At 53.1% G+C, this 21,970-nt stretch overlaps 9 protein-coding genes across 9 annotated transcripts; 3 read left to right on the top strand and 6 right to left on the bottom strand.

The window, feature by feature from the left end:
- Positions 1-381: 381 nt before the first annotated feature.
- CC77DRAFT_1078945 (amino acid transporter) lies at positions 382-2,523 on the top strand (the record flags this gene model as incomplete). Its single annotated transcript, XM_018529295.1, has 4 exons — positions 382-1,141; positions 1,177-2,020; positions 2,068-2,238; positions 2,292-2,523. The coding sequence occupies exons 1-4, from the start codon at positions 658-660 to the stop codon at positions 2,521-2,523; spliced, it is 1,731 nt and encodes a 576-aa protein (XP_018381530.1). The 5' UTR covers positions 382-657.
- A 488-nt stretch (positions 2,524-3,011) lies between these two features.
- CC77DRAFT_1024536 (hypothetical protein) lies at positions 3,012-7,082 on the bottom strand. Its single transcript, XM_018525893.1, has one exon. The coding sequence runs from the start codon at positions 6,784-6,786 to the stop codon at positions 3,247-3,249; it is 3,540 nt and encodes a 1,179-aa protein (XP_018381529.1). The 5' UTR covers positions 6,787-7,082; the 3' UTR covers positions 3,012-3,246.
- A 134-nt stretch (positions 7,083-7,216) lies between these two features.
- CC77DRAFT_1053772 (vacuolar ATPase assembly integral membrane protein VMA21) lies at positions 7,217-7,869 on the top strand (the record flags this gene model as incomplete). Its single annotated transcript, XM_018527761.1, has 3 exons — positions 7,217-7,314; positions 7,364-7,455; positions 7,505-7,869. The coding sequence occupies 3 exons, from the start codon at positions 7,217-7,219 to the stop codon at positions 7,636-7,638; spliced, it is 324 nt and encodes a 107-aa protein (XP_018381528.1). The 3' UTR covers positions 7,639-7,869.
- CC77DRAFT_972320 (hypothetical protein) lies at positions 7,837-9,523 on the bottom strand. The gene is made up of 3 exons (XM_018535856.1): positions 9,137-9,523; positions 9,006-9,083; positions 7,837-8,950 (listed from the first exon to the last, which is right to left on the bottom strand). Exons 1-3 carry the CDS (start codon positions 9,324-9,326, stop codon positions 8,154-8,156), a joined length of 1,065 nt encoding a protein of 354 aa, XP_018381527.1. The 5' UTR covers positions 9,327-9,523; the 3' UTR covers positions 7,837-8,153.
- Positions 9,524-9,628: 105 nt separating this feature from the next.
- On the bottom strand, positions 9,629-10,322 carry CC77DRAFT_422856 (hypothetical protein). Its single transcript, XM_018531631.1, has one exon. The coding sequence runs from the start codon at positions 10,034-10,036 to the stop codon at positions 9,677-9,679; it is 360 nt and encodes a 119-aa protein (XP_018381526.1). The 5' UTR covers positions 10,037-10,322; the 3' UTR covers positions 9,629-9,676.
- Positions 10,323-10,540: 218 nt separating this feature from the next.
- Positions 10,541-12,326, bottom strand: CC77DRAFT_945436 (Methylmalonate-semialdehyde dehydrogenase; the record flags this gene model as incomplete). The annotated part of the gene is made up of 4 exons (XM_018535022.1): positions 10,541-10,717; positions 10,770-11,009; positions 11,061-11,704; positions 11,756-12,326. The coding sequence occupies 4 exons, from the start codon at positions 12,324-12,326 to the stop codon at positions 10,541-10,543; spliced, it is 1,632 nt and encodes a 543-aa protein (XP_018381525.1).
- Positions 12,327-13,006: 680 nt separating this feature from the next.
- CC77DRAFT_945015 (calreticulin precursor) lies at positions 13,007-14,910 on the bottom strand (the record flags this gene model as incomplete). Its single annotated transcript, XM_018535000.1, has 5 exons — positions 13,007-13,528; positions 13,579-14,232; positions 14,277-14,407; positions 14,460-14,742; positions 14,794-14,910. 5 exons carry the CDS (start codon positions 14,908-14,910, stop codon positions 13,007-13,009), a joined length of 1,707 nt encoding a protein of 568 aa, XP_018381524.1.
- A 717-nt stretch (positions 14,911-15,627) lies between these two features.
- Positions 15,628-17,665, bottom strand: CC77DRAFT_422648 (hypothetical protein). Its single transcript, XM_018531629.1, has 2 exons — positions 16,898-17,665; positions 15,628-16,787 (listed from the first exon to the last, which is right to left on the bottom strand). Exons 1-2 carry the CDS (start codon positions 17,521-17,523, stop codon positions 15,710-15,712), a joined length of 1,704 nt encoding a protein of 567 aa, XP_018381523.1. The 5' UTR covers positions 17,524-17,665; the 3' UTR covers positions 15,628-15,709.
- A 1,814-nt stretch (positions 17,666-19,479) lies between these two features.
- CC77DRAFT_422659 (hypothetical protein) lies at positions 19,480-21,910 on the top strand. The gene is made up of 2 exons (XM_018531630.1): positions 19,480-21,055; positions 21,191-21,910. The coding sequence occupies exons 1-2, from the start codon at positions 19,658-19,660 to the stop codon at positions 21,698-21,700; spliced, it is 1,908 nt and encodes a 635-aa protein (XP_018381522.1). The 5' UTR covers positions 19,480-19,657; the 3' UTR covers positions 21,701-21,910.
- Positions 21,911-21,970: the final 60 nt, after the last annotated feature.

Genomic DNA, 21,970 nt, shown 5'->3' with positions numbered 1-21,970 from the left:
AAACCTTAGCGCTAGATATCGGAATGATTCCGTCAGAGCACCCGTGGATCCCCAATCTTGGTCAACGCAAACACAAACACAAGCAGGCTGCTTGTCTTCATCACCTACGAGTTTGACAGATACTCCTACGCCCGTGTCATGGTACAAGATGCTATCGATTGAACATGCAGTTGCCTGACCTCCTAGGGTCATCAAAGACAGCTTCTTCGCAATGTGTCTTGAGCTCGCGTGCCCCTGCCGGCCCGCGATCTCCTCCACACCTCCTACTGTCTAGGGTAGTCTAGCCGAACGCCGAACCGTGCACTGATAAAGAGATAGCATCTCGCTCGTCGTCATTCGCCGCGCAAACGCCTATCACCCATACTAATGGGTTATGACGCTGCTTTGGGCCGCTGCCCATGTGTTGCAGCATGGCTTCGCGTGTACTCTCCCGCTTGGTGTAGGGACACCCCGCTTACGACACTGCTGCACAATGATATGCAGACTGGGGTATGGGCGTATATAGACGAGTTGCTGCACTTTGCGCGTTGCTAGAGTTCTAGTGTACCGGTTCGTGTCGCGATCTTTTCATTAGTCGGGTGCGTTCTTCGACTGCGACTGCGACTGCGACGACGACGACGACGACAACAACGCACGTATGCGTTTTCCCTTGCAACAATGACGACTTCCCACCATCGGAACCCTTCCGTCGCGGAAGAACCTGTGACTTCTGTTCTTCCGGACGGCGACATACCTTACGATCCCACGCATTCTTTGAACCCGGATGAAGAGGTTCTGGCGGCACTTGGTTACAAATCCGAGTTCAAGAGAGAATTTTCCCTCTTTACCACATTCTGTGTCAGTTTCGCAGTTCTGGGTCTACTGCCCAGTTTCGCATCTACACTGTATTATGGCATGGGCTATGCAGGGACAGCTGGCATGACCTGGGGTTGGATCGTAGCCATGATAGGAATTCAATGTGTGGCTATGAGTATGGCGGAGCTGTGCAGTAGCATGCCGACGAGTGGAGGGTTATATTATGCTTCTGCCGTCCTAGCACCACCTGGTTGGGGACCTTTTGCTGCGTGGCTCACTGGTTGGAGTAACTGGCTCGCTCAGATTACAGCGGCACCGTCCGGCAAGTACAAAACCGTCATCCCTTGTTGATGATTATGGGCAAAGAGTTGACTGTTTGAGCAGTCAATTATGGAATTGCGGCCATGATACTTGCGGCGGCTAGTATCAACGACCCATCTTACGTCCCCACAGACTATCAGACGTTCTTGCTAACCGTCTTTATCATGATACTGCATGCCATTCTTTCCTCGATGCCGACGCGCTGGCTCGCACAATTCAATTCTGCTGGTTCGACATTCAACTTCATCGCGCTCGTTGTCGTCATCATCATGATACCAGCCGGCACAGACCGCACAGAACGTGGCCTTCCTCGTTTTGCTCCTTCGAGCGAAGTTTGGGGCACGATCTATGAGGGAACATCCTTTCCAGCCGGCATCTCAGTTTTAATGTCCTTTATCGGCGTTATCTGGACTATGTCCGGCTACGATTCACCGTTCCATCTTGCAGAAGAATGCTCTAATGCGAACATCGCTTCTCCGCGCGCTATCGTCCTAACGTCGGCCACTGGAGGTATATTTGGCTGGTTCCTGCAGCTGGTTGTTGCATACACTGTCGTTGATATCGAGCTGGTCCTTGACTCGGAGCTTGGGCAGCCGTTCGCCGCGTACCTGATGCAGTGTATGTCGCAAAAGATGACATTGGCCATCCTTGCCCTAACCATCATCGCGGGGTTCAGCATGGGTCAAGGGTGTATGATTGCCGCAAGCCGAGTCACATTCGCCTATGCTCGTGATGATTGTTTCCCTCTGAGTAAGTACTGGAAGAGAGTCAACCGACATACTCAAACGCCTGCAAACGCCGTGTGGTTCAACTGCGCAGTCGGTATACTGTGCCTGCTGCTCATCTTTGGTGGAGAGTTGGCAGTTGGAGCGCTGTTCTCGATTGGCGCTATTGCAGCTTTTGTGTAGGTTTATGTCATCACAGTTAGATTTCTCTGCTGACAGCGGATAGCGCATTTACTATACCAATCTTCATCCGCGTCTTTTTCGTAGGGAACCGTTTCAGACCGGGTCCCTGGAATCTAGGGAAGTACTCTAGCGCAATTGGCAGCGTCGCATGCGTGTTCGTCTTGCTTATGATACCTATCCTATGTTTCCCCAGCATAACCGGAGCAGACTTGACGTAAGGCCCAACACAACTTTGGTATCATCCCGAAAAGACTAACATATTTGCAGTGTTGCAGACATGAATTGGACATGTGTTGTCTACGGTGGCCCAATGTTGTTGGTAACGATATGGTGGTTCGTTTCAGCGCACAAATGGTTCAAAGGACCAAAGGTAAACATTGAGCACATGATGCTCGGACGAGAAGAGGCTGTGGTTGTCGGACAGGGGTCGGTAGACGGGAAGGATGGCGATAGCTCGTTGGGGGATGTAAAAGCGCCAGAGAAGATTACCAAATCGTGAGTAGAGGCTTCTCTGTTGGTACATGATGCGTCTGTTGCCTTGGGCGAGAGGCGCAAGAGAAGAGGTTTGCAGAATTCGAGCAAATGGACCTATGTCGCTATCGTGCTATAATCTATCTCATGTCAGCTACGACTATGTATGGAGAACATCCCGTACTAACCTCAGATAGCAGCTAGCGCGACAATGATGAGCGCCACAGCCTGTTCCTGAATGCCTCCTTGCCTATTCTCTACATCGTTGTAGATGTCTTGAGAGTCCCGATATGCTGTTGAACATGGGAGTTATCCGAAGATCGTGTGATAAGGGCACCAAGCGGGCAATTGCTATTACGAGGACTACACTGGGTAACTCGCCAATCACGCTTGGCCGCGTGACGTCGTCAATCTCTGATGGCTGTAGGTCATACAAAGATGGACGTTGGAAACTAGATTTCTCGACAGTTAGGTGACTGCGCACGCCTTACAGGAACACGGACGATGCTAAAAAAATCGAATACATTTCTAAATAGCGGAACAAGTGGCGTGCTATGCGTCTGTATACAATGGACCTGCACGCTGCTGGAAATCTCCACTTGCGGAAAACCCGACTTGTAAACGCCAACGCTGCATGCCTTACTATACAGTACAGAGAGAACCACGTCCAACCAAAATTGCCTTTGATTTCAAGTCCTCTGCCACTTGTACCAACAAAAACCCGTCCCCTTCGTGATCCTAGAAGACTTGATCAGGCAGCAACATCCAGCCCCGCCTTCTTCAAGCCCTGCAGAAACTGCTCTTTAACATCCCCCTCGCCACTCGCCCCTTGGTCTACCTTGTCTTTATCATCAACCGGCAGCGCATTGAGCTGCGCCATCATCATCCTCTCCACGGCTTCAATACCAGCTTCCTCCGCTTTACTCAATCCACCCGCGGCCGCGGCATCGTCCTTCTTCTTCCCCTTGCCCTTCGCCCCATCGTCCGTATCTTCACCCTGAACCATCTTGTCCAATTCTAGTTTACTTACACCGAGCGCATAAATCTGCTCCTCGACCGTGCCCTTAGTGACTAGTCTGACCACCTCGACCTCTCTCGTCTGACCAACACGATGCGCACGATTCTCTGCTTGGATGTCATCCTGGGGATTGAAGCTCGAGTCGAAGATGATGACTTTGTTGGCGCAGGCGAGGTTGATGCCCGCTCCACCGCTCTTGGTGCTGATCATGAAAAGCTGGATGGATTCGTCTTGGTAGAAGACGTCCATGAGCGACTGACGTTCTTGAATTGGGGTAGAGCCGTCCATGCGCATGAAATTAATGTCGTGATCGTCAAAGACCCAGCCGAGGATATCCATAACTGAAGTGAATTGGGAGAAGACTAGTGCACGATCACCGTTTTCTTTGTACTTTTTCAACAAAGCAAGCAGTGCAGAAACTTTGCCAGAGTCCATCCATTCGTGGTCTTTGAGCTCATATTTCTTAAGAGCACGATACTTGGAGGCGAGTTGGTGGCATTGGTAGTCTTGATACAGCTCTAGTTCTTCGTAGATGATGTCTGGATTGCTTTCGGCAAACATGTCTTCCTTAAGGCAGGCTTTGGACATCTTTCGGATCTTATCGTTGTTGTATCGATGACGGAAGAGTAGGGGGTGTATGGCTGCTTGCCGGAGCTTCATCATGACGTTGGCGTGGTCCTTGACGGGTATGCCTGCCGCTCGGTCTTCAAGGATCTTGCGCTGCTTGGTCAGTTGCTCGTTGTAGAGCGTCCTCTGTGTATCGGTAAGATCGCAATACTCGACGCGAGAAGTCTTCTTCGGCAGGTGCTTGAGCACCTGTACCTTCTTTCGCCGAAGGATGAAAGGCGTCAGCATTGTACGAGCGCGTTGGATACGCTGCGCAGACAGCAAAGAGCTATGTGAATCGCTCTCCATCGTCTTGGCCTTGTGTTTGAATAAGATTTGCAACATCTCCTGAACCTCCTCCTGTTGATCGCCATAGAATACTTGTGGCATCAGGAAACCCAGGATTGACATGAGCTCTTGAAGACTATTTTGAAGTGGAGTTCCTGTCAACAAAATCCTGCAAGTCGCTTGAATCTTCATCAGACTCTTGTAGCGGATCGTGTTCGCGTTCTTAAGCATATGCCCTTCGTCAAAGATGCAAATTTCGGGCCTGCACTTTCTAAGGAAAGCCAGGTCCTCCTTCCTGAAGGTAAGATCGTACGTCGTAATGATCACGTCGCACGTCCTCTGCTTGATATTATGAAGAATGCTCTCTTGATGAGAGAACCGCTCCGCCTGTGATCCATAGTACGGCGTAAAGTTGATCGTCTTGGAAAAGCGCTCAAACTCACGACACCAGTTCTCCAGTGTCGAACCAGGAACGACAATAAGCGCAGGCTTCCCCTCGTCTTGCTCTTTAAGATGTGACAGGAATGCGATGATCTGGCAGGTCTTTCCCAAACCCATATCGTCGGCCAGAATACCCGAAGTTTTCGTCTTCCATAGGAGATTCAGCCAGTTGAGGCCTACGACCTGGTAGTCTTTGAGTTCAGTGTCTTCGTTCATATTCGCGGGTTGTGTCAAGAGTTTCGTGCGAGTAGCCGCCTTTCGTATGTTCTTAGACTCGGTATCGCTGCCATTGGCACTCCGAGGGGTATGGTAGCCTGAGTCACGAGAAGAGTTTGTGTCGCTACTATCGTCCAGACTCGTCAATTCAACACCATCTTCTGTAGAAGCACCAAAGATATCAATACCCCACCGTGCCATGCCTGCAACCATTGGCTTGCCTAGAGCTTCGCATTGTTGAACAACGGAATCAATCGTGGAGTATGCATTCCACATGCCCTCGGTAGATTCCACAAGGCGTTGACCAGTCGTTATGCGTGGCTTGCGCGCCTTCTTCTTTCCCTTCTCCACTGGCGTAAGATCCACATGGACCTTGCGAACAGCGTCAAGAGAGGCGAATGGACGCTGCTTGAAAATCTCCTTGATGTCATCTTCTTTGTGGCTTGACAAGTCGACCATGGCTTCCACAGTACAGGTGTTGAAGAAATTCAACAAGGCACTCTCATCAAAGTTATTTTCCACCACTGAACCACCTGCATCCGAGTCATCATCCACAACAAGATCCGCAGCAATACCCTCATCCTCATCGGAAGAGACAACAATCGGCGCCTCCTTCTTCGGTTGATGTTGTGGTCGTTGGGGTATGGGCTCCGGTGAGGGCGAGAACACGGCCTTCTTGCGATCCTTGCCGCTCTTGAGTCGGCGCTTCTGTTTCGGTTGCTCCTTTTCAGGACTATCAATCTTGACTGGGCTGTTTTGGGTGGCACCTAGCTTGGAGTACTTGTTCTGTAGTGATTGCACAGGCTGCTTCAACCCGCGTTGCGCTGTCTTCTTCACGACTGGCGCTGAGATCTTACGGGCTACTCCTGGTGGAGGAGAGGAGCGGAGCAGCTCGTCCTCTGACTCTTGGTCCGCCAAATACTCGGAAGCATCATTGAAATTGCCCTTCCTCTTAGTCAAGGCGTCATGCAGCTGCTTGACAAAGCGATTAGGGTATATAGCCCTCAGTCGATTGACCTTGGCATACATGCCCAAGTCATGAATATCCTCCATGGTCATTTCCTTCTCTTCCGTCAAGTCTATAGGTATAGCGCGCGAAGGGCCTCCTTGCTGCATAGGCTTCTGTCGCTTGGGTGGCGTACTCGAACCGTATTGTTCTGCCGACCGTTTACGCGACTGATCGCTGCCGTATTTGAAACTAGACAGATCCCAAGTCGGCTTCTGTGGTGTCTCCTCAATCCGCGATGTCATGGACATCTCAATCTTGGACAAGGGTATGTTGCTCCTGTATTCCGACTCGTCCTCGTCCGGGTCGCGCTCCACAGGTGGATCGTCCGAGGTCAAGTCGACGACTGGCTTGCGAACGGCCTGCGGAGGGAAGAAGCCTGTGCCTGGGGGTGCCATTGGATTGCTGTAGCCCCCATATGGGCGTTGCGATTGCGAAGGCGACATAACAGGCGGCGAGGAACGCTGAGGGGCGGGCGAGGAACGCGGGACTTGTAATTGCGATGAGGAAGCCGCGGGCTGGACTGGGTGGGCGCGTGGTGTAACTATAAGCGTGGGTTGCGTGCTATCAGACGGCGCCGCAAAGAAGGGAGAACGCTCCCCGAGGATTTGCGTAGGCTGTGTGACGTAGGTGTCTCGGTCCTCGTCGCTGTGGGGAGAAGCGCGCGATGCGACTGGCGGCGGTGAAGACGAAAGTATGGGATCGCGGCGATACATTTTGTAGCAGTAACTATTGCAGGCGGTTGAGCTGAACGGCGGACGTGGTGGTGGTGGTGACGGTGGTATCGCAATCGACTTTTGCCGCCTCGTTCGCACAAGTAGTAGAGCAGAGCAAAGGAAGACGCAGAAAACAATGGCTCAGGCGAACAAACAAAGGCGAAGGGTACTGGACAAAGCAGAGGGCGTAGCCGTACAGACTAAAACACCTGGTCTCCGGAGCGCAGGGAGGGAAAGAAGGGTTTGCCTTGTGACGGGCATGACCAAAAACAATTCACGCGTTCCGAGAACCACTTTACGCGTTGAGAGATTCTTGAGCTTGGACCTCCCCTGCCCTGAGCCTGTTCAATTACGTTACTCGATTCGGCTCAGGCAGGGCCCTGTCAGTCACTCACGGACAGAACACCACGACACATCAACGACTAGAAAAATGACGACCAGACGGATTGTCAACGAGGAGAAGTCGTCTCTAGACTACGATGGGAAGGGCGCTCCCGAGCCGTCCAATACCTCTCCAGCAGTGCCATCGTGAGTCGCCTTTAGTAGAGACTAGTACTGCGACTGACAAGAACCACAGATCGGTTATCTGGAAGTTGATGAGCTTCACCTTTGCCATGATCACGCTGCCTATCGGCACGTACTTCTTCACTGTCAACTTTGTCTTCCAGGGTGAGTTGTTCCTGTGTGTCGTGAAATAGGACGTATTGACTTTCTCTAGGCAACGCAACATGGGCGGGTGGTTTGGCAGCACTCATGGCAAATGTTGTCTTGATCGCATACGTTGTCATGGCATTCAAGGATGACCAGGAAGAGATGCGGGAGGAAGCGGAAAAGTCCAAGAAGAAGTTGTGATTCTTGCTGGTGCATGGAAACCAGGGTTGCAATGCATGCTAGGGGAAGCCATTCCAAGGAGCTTGTTCTTGCGAGTTGTACTATGAGTACCAGAATCTACTTTAAAGATACACACAAACTTCTGTGTCACGTCTCACGAAAACGAGCTCCTTGTTATGGAAATACAATAGGAGACTTAGTGTGAGATCATCACGGCATCACCACAATCAGATGAAAATGTCAATGTTGCTCATCAAACCATTATGATTACCACATTACCAGCCACTCAAAGAGCAAGCTTCTACTGTAGCGGCACCTTCCAAACCTACAAGGAGTGACAATCGCGGTATATACCCTTCCCGCATCCCCAAAACGCCGTAGAAACGCCATCATGCTGTATACGCAGGGTGGCGTAACAGTGGTTCGACCAGAGGACTCCAGAGCCCATGGTGAAGACATTCATTCATCATCATGGCAAGCCCGCGTCGTAGAAGCTAGCCGATGTACTTCTTCCACCTGGCCTTCAACTTCAAGGTCTACTCTTTGCTGAATCGCCTCTTGAACCAGCTCTTGCGCTTGTCGCCTGCATCGCTGCTCTTCTTAGACAACATGGCCGGCCTCGTGTTCTCCGTAGCTGGTGGCCCGCCGCCGCCGAGTTTGATTGGTGCTGCTTGCGCGGCATGTTTCGGGGGTGGTGGTGCCATGCCGTTTTGTGAAGGCATGCCGTGGGCTGGCGGTGGTGGCCCCTGTGCATACTCCTCCATAATGGGGCCTCTTCCGAATCCATTGAATCCGTATTGTGAGCCCATATCTTGTTGTGGTGGTTGCACGGGGATGCCTCTTTCGATGGAACTGTTCTCGCTATTGCTTGGATCGTTTGAGTATGGGCCGTCGCTGTGGCTTCCATTCGAGCCGTTGGTGTTTACTGTGTCGCGCGACTGTTGGTAGCCGTTCATGGGGTAAACACCTTGCTGGCTTTGTCTCGTGTTCCATCCCGGGTCAGACTGCATGCGATTGCCGTATCGCAACCGCGGTGGTCCGCCCACAGGTCCACCCTGCCCATAGCCATCGGCGTAGCTGTCACGTTGGGTTTGTCTTTGGGGAAAGTAGCCGCTGGCGGTCGAGAAGCGGTTCTGGTCGTTGTATCCGCCGCCGCCGCCGCCGTAATAGCTGCTCCGTCGGCTTCCGTAACCGCTCATGACATCAGTCTGGTCGGCGCGCATTGATTGGGCGCGTCGTCTGTATTCGCCATCAATGGCAGCCTCGAACGAGCGGATTGTGTCGAGCGGGCGCTCCCATCGCGAACGTGTGGGGTTGGAGAGATCGGGATCGGCTGAGGACGATTAGACGACGATGGCATGGCATACAACGGGGAGAGGACAACTTACCAATGGGGTTACCGGCCGTGTCGGTATGCTGGAAGGAGCGCAGAGAGGCGAGGGTGGGCTTGGTGAGGGCCTCAGCGACTGGGCAGGCGGTTAGCAGAGTGCATGTGAGCGCGGCGATAAGCATGACTTACTGGGCTGCTGCTCATTCATGGCGGCGTTGGGGTTCGCCTTTGAGTTTGGATCGTAGTGGTCGCTGGCCTTTCTTTCGTGCTTGGTTTTGGACGGGCTCTTGGGGGTTGCGTTGTCGCGGCTCTTGTTGCTCTTGTTACTATGAAAGCTGAGACCGCGCGGGCGCGATTGCTGCTGTGTCGCTTGCTCCATTGTCACAGCGTCGGGCGATACCCAGTTTTTTCTGCGGAAAGTCTAACAAGCTACGGCCAACGAGGCTGGTGAGCGGGTATTGCGGAGCTTGGTGGGAGCGCGATGTGCACGTAGCGCGCGGCGTGGGTACTGCAATGAATAGCTGAGACGACGGGCGCGACGTCGCAGAAGCAAACAGGTAGGATCAAGAATACAGTGACGATGCAAGTGATGAAGATGTGGAGTGAGACGGAGAGTTGAGCGGGTTAGAACGGAATAAGCTCGAGTGCGCAGCTCGACGCGCGGTGGCCTCTTTCACGTTGGGCACTCTTCGTCATCAACGGCGCGGGCTATGCATCCCGATTGGACTCTTAGCCCATGCACGACTTCTGAAACGCGCAAGCTGGAGACCTGCCAGGACACGGTGCAAGCCTATCTCTTATCGCCCTCTCTGCTGCTGTGCATATGCCATCTGTTTCCCAGCCTTCACCACCCGCTTCACACGTCAATTGACCTGCCAGGACGTCGACAGCTACATGTTCTGCACAGCCTACCTCGCCACCAAACGCCCTCGTATCCAGGCAGCTCCCGTTAGCATTAGCAAATTTAGACAGCTTCAATAGTCTTGCTGTTCTATGCGGTCTAGCTCCCCGCCAGCGCCAGCCATCTCCATCATCTCCAACCACAACACAACACAGCAGCACAACACTACACCATTCACTCTGCTGCATCCCACACACTTCAAACAGCCACCTGTCAACTGACTGCACTGCACAGTCTGCCCACGACTGCACCGCATCTGCTTACATATAATACTCGTTCTGCATCTCGCACCAAGTACAGCTTCCCACGAATGCTAGGTCCGGTACACTAGCTACAAGACTAGCCGTATAACCGGATGCTGCATGAAATCGCATTGGCAAGCCTGCATTCTGCCGCTTTCGAAACGCGTAAAATACCACTCAAGACATGTTAGAGATCTGCATCTATACAAGTGCCACCTCGAATGCAAACATCATTATGACATGGGTGATGCGCGGGTATGTGGCTACTGTCATCACCCGTTGTTCGGAACCCTGTTCCAAGCCACACGGCGGGTTTTGACCGACATTTCGTCCCGGTTGAGACTCATCAACATAGCCCTCACGCGCTGACATGCCTCATTTATTCATGATTCCGACTTGGTTTTTTGTGCTCCATGATATTCGCTAATTCATTTCTCTCTGTCCTGTCATCTAGCTGTGTGTAGGCATGTTGACCGACGCCTTCGTCGCGACAGCATCTTCACTCCTCCACAGACTTGTCACAGTCTTCTGTTGTGTGTAGAATTGTAGACCAGGCTTGCCGTAAAATGTGTTCGCACCACCGCCCGCAACCGACTTCTTGTTACCAGTGAAGGAGAACATGGGGAGCTGGCTAGTATCAGTGTGTGTGCCTAATGCTGCTGATTCAAGAGAAACTTACAGGTACAGGAATGGGCACGTTGATACCAACCTGACCGGCCTCAATCTCACGCTGGAAGCGGCCAGCGGTCGCACCCGAGCGAGTGAAGATGGCGGTACCGTTACCGTACTCGTTGGCATTGATCATGTCAATGGCTTCGTCGATGGTCTCGACGTTCAGGCAGACAAGGACAGGGCCAAAAATCTCTTCAGTGTAGCACTTCATATGCGGCTTGACGTTGGCGATGATGGTAGGACCAACCTACAAAGTACTGTCAGTGCAATGTCAACATCACACTTTCAAAAGACTTACCCAGTTGCCGTTGGCGTACTTGTCAGACGGGGGCTTTTGACCACGTCCGTCAAGGAGGATAGTTGCACCCTCCTCCTCGGCGCTCGCAATAAGGTCTTCAATCCTTTGCTTCGACTGTGGGCTGATAACAGGCCCGAGATCCGCACCCTCCTCGAAGCCACCGTTCATGGAGAGTTCTTTTGCGCGCTCGGCGATTTCAGGGACCCAGTCCTTGGTCTCACCGATCATGACTAGAGTGCTTAGAGCCATGCATCGCTGACCAGCAGCACCAAAGGCAGCTCCGGCAATAGCGTTCAACGCATGGTTCTTGTTGCAGTCGGGAAGGACAGCAGCGTGGTTCTTCGCACCCAAGTTGGCCTGAACACGCTTGCCTTGAGCCGAGGCGCGCGAGTAGATGTACTCTCCAGCCTTGTTGCTACCGACGAAGCTAATCGCCTTAATGCGAGGTTCGTCGATGATGAAATCAACCGTCTTAGCCGCACCATGTACAATGTTGATGACGCCCGGAGGGAAGCCAGCCTTCTCAGCAAGCTCTGCAAGTATCATGCAAGCACCGGGGTCGCGTTCCGAGGGCTTGATAACGACAGTGTTACCGGTAACAGCGGCGATGGGGATGGTCCAGAGGGGAATCATGGCAGGGAAGTCTGTTGTAGCACATTAGTACAAACCTCATCTACCACCAGTCGTGTACTCACTGAATGGGCAGATGGCAGCCACAACGCCCAATGGCTCTCTGTAGCTGCGTGTCTCCATGTCCTTGGCGACCTCGAGGACTTCGCCAGTCATCTGTGTCGTGATACCGCAGGCAGTCTCAGCAACCTGTAACCCACGGAGCACATCACCACGTGCATCCGCAAATGTCTTGCCCTGTTCCAATGTAATGCTAGCAGCCAACCGATCCCAGTTCTCGCGGATCAAGTGTGTGTATTTGAACAAGATCTGCTGCCTGTGAAGCAAGCTAGTCTCCTTCCATGGCTTGAATGCTTTCTCAGCGCTGTCCACGGCGGCCTTGAGCTCCTCATCTGTGCTCTGGGGCACGCGTGTCACCAGGTTGTTGGTCGCGGGATCATGCAGATCAATCCATTGTGTCGCTTTTGAAGCCACGAACTTGTTGTCGACAAAGTTTTGTGTGTCTGCAGGCGATTGAATTGGCTCGTGGTTCATGGGGTACGACTCAGTCGCTGCAGACGATGCTGGCTTCAGGTGCTGAGCAGTGGCGTGCAGCCGCCGTGCGGCAACTTTACTTTGGTTGACTGGTGACGACATTCTGGCACATAGAGGAGCTGCGCGAGGAAGAGACGAGCGGGCGGTCAGTCTTGGGAGGCGTGCGAGCGCTGTGCGGGAGAACATGGTGCAAGTCAATTGCCGGGTGTGCGGAGCAACGCAAGACGCAATTGAAGTTGGACAAGTTCTCTGGGTAATCAAGACATGGAAATTGAACGAGATTAGAGAAGAGTCCACGTCGCTTGCGGCTGTTAAGGGAAAGCGATTCCGAGCTGCCTTTTGGGAGCTGTTGCCGGAGCTTTGGAGCTGGGCCCCACTCCCCCTCCCGAGGTCTATGGATATCGAAGGCTTATCCACAACGCCCTCTTCCGCGGCGGCGTGTACGGCGTTTGTATGGCCACTTCTCCTATGTCCGGTTATCACGTATATACTCCATCTGGATTAGCTCATATACATGTTGGCACGTAAAAGGCTTGTTGATGAAACTGAATGTATTCTTATACTCCCATCCTGTACCCCAGGTGCTGCGTATCCCATTTTAAGGAGCAAACGCTCAATACATAGTCATAGCGCCGTGAATCTCAAAATGATATGATACTACAAATCAGGAATCCAATTGCGGAGGGTCGAGGTTATCCTCTGAACCGACCCTCTGGTATTCTGTTCCCAACCCCTACTTTCTTGGTGGGATACTTTACTTTTCACGTCATGGTTGCGACTACCTATGAGGCGTTTGATCGAGTGGTGCGCTTGTTGACCTCAGCCTGAGCCTTCTCAGCTCCAGTAGCGACAGCCTCAGCAGCCTTGTCCTTGGCATCAACGGCAGTCTTCTTAGCCTTGTTTGCCTGGGCCTTGAGCTGTTCCTGCGAAGGTGCAGCGCCAGAGCCAAGAAGGACAGAGGCGAGGATAGCGAAAATGGTGACAGCGATAACACCGATACCGCCAGCGACCTCAGGAACGAACTTGACAGCCTCAACGGGGTCGCGCTTGGCGATCTCGATGAAAAGGTTCAGCTTCTCCTTGACGTAAAGAACTGGGTCATCCTTGAAGACAAGGTCGGAGGGCGACTTGGGTGTGTCCTTGGGCTTGGGCTTGGGCTTGTTGGCCTCCTCTTCGGCCTTCTCGGCGGGGTGCTTGAGGTCGAACGTCTCAGCCTTGAGCTTCTCAGCATCGTCGATAGAGTGGCCAATGTAGATGTTGTCGAAGAGAATGTCCTTCTGCATGGTCCAGATCTCGAAACCAATCTATGGCACGTTAGCAAAGGTTCTGTGAAATTAGGTTAATATCAACTTACAGCACCGATGGGCTCAAAGTTGGCAGGGGTCTTGTCCTCGAAGTAGTCGGGGTTGGCAATCTTCTTGGGAGCCCAGACACCCTTGTAAGCCGGGTTGTCGATGAAGGGAGCGGTCCACTTGCCCTTGTAGGCAGGGTTCTTCTTCATAGGAGGCTCCCACTTGCCACAGCCAGAAACTTCATCGCACTTGGGGTTGGGAACGGTGGGAGGAACCCAGTCACCGTCTTCCTCGTCATCCCAGTCCTCAGGCTTCTCAGCCTCGGGGTCGGGAATGGTGGTGGGCTCATCCTCAAGCCAGTCCTCAGGCTTGGTGGCCTCCTCGTCGACAATCTCAAATGGCGCGTCCTCGTCCCAATCCTCGGGCTTGGTGGCCTCGGGGTCGGCAATGCGAGCATCGTCAACCCAGTCTTCGGGCTTTGTGTCGTTGGGGTCGTCAATCTCTGCCTCGGGGTTGACAGAAGGGGTAAAGTCCTCCAAGAGAGTACCGTTGCGAACGGACTCGCCGTCAATCTTCATCTCGAAGCTCTGGTCGGGCTTGACGATGAGGGTGTAGAGGCTGGTGGTCTTGACGATACGGGCCATGGGAGGGTTCTTGAGGTGCTTCTCCTCGTACTCGCCGGTCTTGGGGTTCTTGTGGCGGAAGATGAAGTGGACCTAGAGAGTCAGCTTGGTTTGTTGAAATGTCAGAGAAGCCGTACCTTGTTGGTAGCACCGCACTTGTCGGGACCGAACATGATGATGTAGGGAGACGCGTTGGAGAACTCCTCAGCGTGGAGAGCTGCGTTGTCCTGGAGGAGCTTCATGTACGCACCACCGCACTCGAGACCGTCTGTACTCTTGTTAGAACACTCGGATGATTCAAAGATCAGTGAGTAACATACCCTGAAGCTTAACTTCGTACTGAACAACGAGGGTGTCATCCTTGTTGTCAATGGCCTTGGGGAACTTGGCGGAGATGGCATGGTGGGCAGCCTTGTCCTTGATGACCAGTCCCTTGTCGCCCTCCATACCCTTGAGTACGGCAGGCTCCTCGACGGACCAAGTACCAACGTATGCCCACTCCTCGTCGTCGGCCTTGACGTCCTTCTTTGCGTGCGAGGGGTTCCATCGGGACTCCCAGTCGTCGGTGAATTGTTCGAGGAAAGGTGCCTTGAGCTCTGTGGGCTAGATTGTGTTAGTGCGATGGCTTGTCAATTGGCTATCCCAGAAACATACAGTAAAGGTAGGCTTTGCGACCGAGGTCGAGGAAGACGCGGGTTCGGAAGAGCTGGCATCGTCTGCGCGCGCAACGGCGGCAGCGAGCGCAACGGTAGCGCCAATTGCAAAACGCATCTTGCTTGCCTGCTGTCTAGGGTAGAGCAGAGGTCTTGGGTGAGGTTAAGGTGGAGGAGAAGGGTTCACGGGTTGATGGGTAGGGCAAGGTCCTACATAAATATGCTAGTACTGTGAAAGCCAGGTGTCTTTAGGAAGGCGTGCGGGCACATGCAGCTCTCCACTAGGGCCGCAGGCGCGCCTGCTGCCCCATGCTCAACGGCTCTGATAGATGATTCTGGAATTGCTTCACATAATTGACAGCTGGCCTGATCTGATACACTTTCACTCGGGTGTTCTGCTGTATGCTTTCACGTCGAGTTGGCGCTCATTCTTGAAGCACTTGCTTGAGTCTGTAATCGCTCGCTCCTTGTTCTTTCCGGTGCTCTTAGCACTGTCACTAGCGCACAGGGCAAAAGAACAACGTACTATGTAGTCGCAACCCCGGATCCACAGTTTCCAAAGATAACAAACTCTATTCATTGTGATTCTTTAGATTTCAAGGTGGGCGTTCCAGACATTCCACGATGTGAACAACAAAATCCACATTGATCACGCTCATGCGCTGTACTACCGGCACACGAAACTCGCATCACTGTATAATGAGTACTGCTGACTAACGTATGTGGTATCGATTGTAGGTGAGCTATATCCATAGTCGCACCAAATGCATGTGGCCAACGGCGCTTCAGTCAAGGTATCCCAGAACTCCGCCGCCTAGCCAGGCCGTAAGATATGATGTGCGTATGTATGCTACCCGTCCAAGTCCTTCCCGTAAGAGTAGTACAAGCCGCGAACGCCATGCGCTAAAGTCAAAGTGCTAATTACTCCATGCCGCATTCCAGATGACATGCCCTATGTCTCGTGCAGTATTTACTGTGTCAACAACTCTGCCTATTAGAGTGGGTGGCAGAGGCTCTTCTTCGTCGCCTTCGAATGGCATGAACATGCCCGACGGTGTTCTGCGAAGGCCTCCACTTTCCAGTGATGCCGACGACCCACTGCGTCGTAATGAGTAAGGATCCGAGGCAGTCGGTGTACCGGGCCTATTCGTGCCATAAGCGCTAGAGGGCTTGAGGTATTCCTCGCTTTCTTCGTCGTCCTCCTCGAGCAGGAAATTTCGTGATGGATTCGACGGCTTCAGCGTCTCGGACGAAGGCGATGGAGACAACCCACTACGCGATTTCCATATACCAAGGGAGTGCGACTGTTGCGTCTCAGTGACGTCGGGTGAATCTGTCCGATACTTGAGCGTCGTTGATGGGAGTTTTGCGATGGTCTTGTTGTCAGTGCTGATGCTGACAGAGGAGGGCGTGCGTGAGAGAGGCTTCTTCCGGCGAGATCGCTTCATCATGACGACGCCTTCATCGGACGAAGAATCATTTTCCTGGTACTTGGCCCAAGGGTTGTGGTTGCAGTCGTCCTCTTCATCGTCGGCGTCTTTGCACTCGACGGCAATACACTGCTCTACCTTGTCGTCGAAGCGAATATGCCGTTTTTCTCCGTGATCGGGCGTGTGCAGTCCAGATGTAGATTTGGAGGAAAAGTAGTCCGTGCCTTCCCAAAGCAAACCTCGGGACATGGTGGAAGATGTGGGGAAGTCGGGGGTGACACGGCCGATGATTGGTCGGGGCCTCCGCAACTCCAGCGTCACACCGGTTGTTTGCTGGGCCTGCACCGACTCGGCAGCCTGCTGGATTAATGATGATGACGATAGTGACTTTTGCAGCATCGCTTCTGACATGCTGCGCTTCTTGAGGATAGGCTTCTTGACGCCATTGACGAATGAATTGGTCTTTGACAGGCGGCTGGCTGGCTCAGAATTTTGCTGTGAGCAAAAGCGATTCGAGGCCGGCTGCATGGGTCCGTAGAGCCATGTCACGTCGACATCTTTTAGCCTGCAAGATTGGTTAATACAGCCCAAGACCAAAAAACCTGCAAGATGGTGCACGGATGGGGGTGATCGGCACCCCTGCCGAAGATGCAGATCGAAATATTCGGGACTCACCAATTCAATGTTTCGGGCGACACCGTCTTTAGCTTAAACTGGGCCTTGGCCCACGTTCGCCACGAGGCATTTTCGAGCCTGGAGCGCTCGCCGTAGACGCTGCGGTGCTCCACAATGTGCCGCCACGATGACCAGATGTCTTCTTCTCGCCATTCGTACGAGAGGTAGTCGACGTGGTGCGAGGGCTCCTTGCGCACAGCCGTGTCGTCTTCGGATATGGGCATATGGTCGGGTGTGGTCATGGGCGTATCGGCGGTGGGGAAGGCGTCGGCGGGCGAGGGCGAGGAAAGGGAGCCCGGTCGCATGGCTGCACCTGCAGGCTTCAACGAGGCCACGTCGCCAGGCTTGATGCCCTTTTTATACTGCCGTGCTGAGCTGTAGTTGGGAAACGACAGGCCATCGTCGTCGCTGCTGGACTCGTCCGACTTGTCGAGAGAGACGCTACTCGAGGGCGTCGAGTGCATTGACGATGTGCGTGAGGAGCTGCTCAGCGAGGGCGAGCGCAGGTCGGGCAGCGAGTACTGGTTCTTGCGGATGGGGCTGTACGAGTCGTAGGCGAGCGACGAGGACGAGGGGGAGCGTTGGAAGGGCGCGTTGTCTCGCGGGAGCGACAGCATGGCCGTCATGTCGGGCGGGCGTGGGTCAATGCCTCAATATCTATCACAGCGTGTGCCAAACGGCCTCGACGAAAGTTGGCTGGTGGCTCGGTGTCGACATGCGGCTCGTGGCGGAGAGTGGCTGCGGATGCTGGCTGTGTGTATATATGGGGCTGCTGCGGGGGAGCCACTGCGGTGGTGCCTTTGCACGGGTGACGAGGGACGAGTGACAACGCAACGGCGTGTGTGAATGCAGTTGTTGAGGGCAGACTGGTCGTAGGAGGCGCGGCGGAGGAGATTGTCGACAGGCTTGGATGGCGACGGCGATGGTGCGAAAGCTTCGACCTAGAACCATCAACCGCAGACCCAGTAGGCTTGCGGGGTTGCGGCTAGCCTGGGAATTTCACGACCTTGGAACCTTGCCTGAGGATCCCCTGCAAACTGCAAATGATAAGCCGCCTGGTACCGTCGACGCGGCTTTCACCACACACCCCCAGAGCCTGCCTCAAAGGACCGACCGCTCCACCGCACCGCGTCGAGCAAGACGTTTGCCGGCCATGCACAGGCGCTGCAGCGCAGTCTATCGAGTAGCTGCAGCAGAGGTTTCGGTTGATCGGCCTGCAGCCCAACAGAAAGAAAGACGAAAAGCCTAGACCGTTGCTAATCATTCTCGCGTGGATGCGCCTCCTCGCGTCCTCTGCGGCACACGGCCAGGGGTGCCTCCTCTCCGACGTGCGTCCGGCCGTTGCTGCACCTCGAGCGCGCCGAAAGGGTGCAACAGAGGTTGCGGGGAAGCCTTGGACCACGACGGCTGCTGATGATGCGTGCTGACTTTGTTGACTCCACTCGCGCGACCGTCGCCGACAGACATGCCAAAGCCATCTGCAATGCGACGCATCCCCCACTCGACCTGTCCTGCACGTTAAACTAGCCCTCCGTCTAGCTTCTCAACACCAAGCCAGTTCCCACCACGACCTCACCGATGCTTCACCATATGACGAACACCGTCCATGGTACTCGTCCAAACACCTGCTCCTCCACATGGCCGTCCGCTGCATCCCTCGCTCGGCGCATGGGGATTTTGTGGAGAATGACGTTCTCTCCATCGATCGGAACTTCAACAACTCGAGTAAACCGTCTTCAACTTCTAGACGGCCTAGAAGCCTGTTTGCGCGAGATAGCATCAAAGCACGCACATCGTAATAGAAAAAACACGCATGGCGTCTGTATCAAGGGCCCCTGTCCCATGCGTAACGCGTCCTAAACGTATTCGCCTTGTTAAATGCCATTGTTTTGACAAAGTAAAGGACTGCAGCAGTACCTTTACGCTACGTTTCGGTGTGAAGGTCGAGCTCCAAGATGCCCTTCTGCTAGTTGGCCCCGTGCTAATCATAGCTCACCCTAGAGCGAGCGAAGAACAGGCTATCTACGGGTATAGAGTGGAGATGAGATGGGGTTCAAAAGTAATCATATGCTTAGGGCCTTGGTGTAAACATCAAAAACCTGGCTTGTTAAACAGCACTCGTGCCCTCTCCTTGCCCTCTCAGCGGCATCTTCAACCAAGTTCTCGTCCTGTGGCAGTGGTGTGATACTGCATCAATGCCGCTTCTCGAGCCGCATCCAATTTCATTGCACGACGACTAAAGAAATACCCTTTGTAGCAATCCGAAGATAAGCAGTAGATGCAGCAACGGTGTGGCATACGTCGTCAGCCTGCGCAACGTCGCACAGCATCCTCTTGACAGTTGAAACTTTTGCGTCCTCGCCTGGGCAAGGCTGAACAGCGCCTCTCTGGTGGCCACGAACATCGAAAGCGCATCCTATTCGCGCATGACATGTACGGAGTACCGTACATCAATCTCTTGAACATTTATCCTGTCCGCGGATTGCAGCAACCTAGGGGCTTATTTCCGGCAGAATGCATATCAATGATTCGGCTTCGTGCGATCGATCTCAGCGAAATATGTACGCAATGACGGTCCTCGCTCGGTGTTCCAGAGCCCCGAGAGGCGCGAAAGCGACCCAGTTTCTCTCAGCGCGTGTCGCAAACGTTTTACACATTTTTGCACTCTGTTTACACATTCCTGCACTGTGTGCTCCCTTATAACATGTCACTCCCTTGTCGCACGTAAACTTCTCATAGTCGCTTTTAACAATATCTAATATGAGCGCAACACACGATGCAACAGCCCCAGCCGGGGATGCACACCTGGATGCGAACGCGCCGAACAAAGATCACGATATCACGAGCCCTTCTTCGACCGATGTCAGTCTTACTGAAAGAGACGGAACCGTACAAAATGGCGAGAAAAGTGTAAGAGAGGCCGAGGCTGGAGCGAATGGCGCCGCTGCTGCGCCGACAGCACCTGGTGCGCAAGATGGCGAACATCCGCAAAGAACAAAGCTGCAGATATTCTTGATCATGCTCTCTCTGGCTGTGGCAGTTCTTCTCGTCGCTCTCGATATCACAATCGTCACAACCGCTTTACCCACAATTTCGGCAGAGTTCAACAGCGCCTCGGGATATACATGGATAGGTTCAGCGTATCTCATCGCACAGTCGGCAGCCACACCAATCTGGGGCAAGATTTCTGACATCTTTGGAAGGAAGCCTATATTGTTGCTCACAAATGCAATATTTTTCGTGGGCTCGCTCCTGGCAGGTGTGTCTGTTAATATGGATATGTTGATCGCTTCAAGAGTAATCCAGGGCATTGGTGGAGGAGGCCTTATCACACTAGTAAACATCGCCATCTCCGATCTCTTTTCCGTGCGAGATCGAGGCCAATATTTCGGAATTATTGGTGGTGTGTGGGCTTTGGCAAGTTCACTGGGACCTGTCGTGGGAGGGCTCTTCACGCAAAAGGTTTCTTGGAGATGGTGCTTCTACATCAACCTGCCTTTCGATGGAGTTGCTTTCCTCATCCTCTTATTCTTCCTCGATGTCAAAACACCAAGGACACCGCTCCGAGAAGGTCTCAAAGCTGTTGACTGGTTGGGATCGCTTACAATGGTTGGTGGAGTTGTTATGCTACTACTTGGCCTGGAATTCGGAGGCATATCACACCCTTGGGACTCCGCGACGGTGCTATGTCTCATCATCTTCGGAGCCGTTGTCATTGGCATCTTCTTCCTCATTGAGTGGCGGATAGCGCCATATCCTCTTATGCCTCTTGACCTCTTCTCGAAGCGTTCGAACTTGGCTGCTCTGGCTACCTGTTTCTTCCACGCTTTCGTTTTCATCAGCGGCAACTACTTCCTACCGCTCTACTTCCAGGCTGTGCTTGGCGCAACACCCATCCTTTCTGGTGTTTATCTGTTGCCTACTGCGCTGTCGCTATCGTTCCTTTCTGCCTTCACCGGTGTCTTCATTAAAAAGACTGGACAATATCTGCCCATGATCTGGTTTGGTATGATCCTGATGACACTCGGCTTCGGATTATTCATCGATTTCGACGTCAATACTTCCTGGGCCAAGATCATCGTTTTCCAGATCATTGCTGGAATTGGTGTTGGGCCAAACTTTCAATCCCCGCTCATCGCCCTTCAGAGTCTCGTGCCGGTAAGTTCCACCCAACGTTTCTTTTTCTGCTTCTGCACATGTGATCATTTAGCATGACGCTAGGAGCGGGGTTGTGGTAGAACGACCACATTTGCTATCATTTAGGTAATCGATGCTGACATGATCGCTTCTAAGAAACGCGACATCGCTACTGCGACCGCTACTTTCGGATTTACCCGTAATCTTGGCTCGGCTATCTCGGTTGTTGTTGGTGGAGTCGTCTTCAACAACGAGATGAAGTCGAAACAGCCTCAGCTTGCTACTTCGCTTGGCCCCGAGACCGCAGCAAGGTTTGGTGGAGGCTCCGCTGGCGCCAATGTAGGGCTTATCCAATCGCTTCCTGACGAGCAGAAGGTCGTTGCGCGAAAAGCGTTCGCCGACTCACTGAGCACCATGTGGATACTATACGTCGCATTCGCGGTTGTGGGGCTTGCAGTCAGTCTGCTGATCACGCGCAATAAGCTCGACAAGCAGCATGAGGAAACCAAGACTGGAATTGAGGCTGAGAAGGCTAAGAGGCTCGAAAGGGAAGCTGAACGTGCAGAGAGGCGGAAGAAGAGAGCTAGCAAAGGGTCTTTGCCACTCGATCCTGAAGCGCAGGCGAGTGATCCTGATGTCTCAAGGGACAAGGAGACGACAGCATGATGATTTTGACCGAGTCCATGCATCGCCAATTTTGACCAAAAGTTCTGGTTGTAGATTGTTAAGGATACCACTGTAGATAACATTGTAATACCAAGCCATAGGGCTATTTGGATGTTTTAATCACCCCTGGGTACTATGTTTTCATTGACAGTTTGTGCCGCTTTGCAGACGATACAACCAAGGCATGTCTTGGGACAACCCAGCTTTTTCTACGTGAAGGTATTACACAGAAAGCCACGTCAGGTCTCAAACCAGTCACAGCGTTCCAGT

The sequence above is a fragment of the Alternaria alternata genome (assembly GCF_001642055.1).
Source record: "Alternaria alternata strain SRC1lrK2f unplaced genomic scaffold CC77scaffold_23, whole genome shotgun sequence".
Lineage (NCBI taxonomy): Eukaryota > Fungi > Ascomycota > Dothideomycetes > Pleosporales > Pleosporaceae > Alternaria > Alternaria alternata.
The sequence above is the reverse complement of the archived record's forward strand: the minus strand, read 5'-3'. Positions and strand labels throughout refer to the sequence as shown.

Excerpts from the sequence above, each read along its gene's own strand:
- CC77DRAFT_1024536 (XM_018525893.1), bottom strand. The coding sequence starts at position 6,786 with ATGTATCGCCGCGATCCCATACTTTCGTCTTCACCGCCGCCAGTCGCA.
- CC77DRAFT_972320 (XM_018535856.1), bottom strand. The coding sequence starts at position 9,326 with ATGGAGCAAGCGACACAGCAGCAATCGCGCCCGCGCGGTCTCAGCTTT. Across the intron at positions 9,084-9,136 it reads CATGAATGAGCAGCAGCCCA|TCGCTGAGGCCCTCACCAAG; the intron begins GTAAGTCATGCT and ends CCGCCTGCCCAG. Across the intron at positions 8,951-9,005 it reads CACGGCCGGTAACCCCATTG|CCGATCCCGATCTCTCCAAC; the intron begins GTAAGTTGTCCT and ends AATCGTCCTCAG.
- CC77DRAFT_422856 (XM_018531631.1), bottom strand. The coding sequence starts at position 10,036 with ATGCAGCAGAGTGAATGGTGTAGTGTTGTGCTGCTGTGTTGTGTTGTG.
- CC77DRAFT_422648 (XM_018531629.1), bottom strand. The coding sequence starts at position 17,523 with ATGACGGCCATGCTGTCGCTCCCGCGAGACAACGCGCCCTTCCAACGC. Across the intron at positions 16,788-16,897 it reads TCGCCCGAAACATTGAATTG|GCTAAAAGATGTCGACGTGA; the intron begins GTGAGTCCCGAA and ends CCAATCTTGCAG.
- CC77DRAFT_422659 (XM_018531630.1), top strand. The coding sequence starts at position 19,658 with ATGAGCGCAACACACGATGCAACAGCCCCAGCCGGGGATGCACACCTG. Across the intron at positions 21,056-21,190 it reads CCCTTCAGAGTCTCGTGCCG|AAACGCGACATCGCTACTGC; the intron begins GTAAGTTCCACC and ends ATCGCTTCTAAG.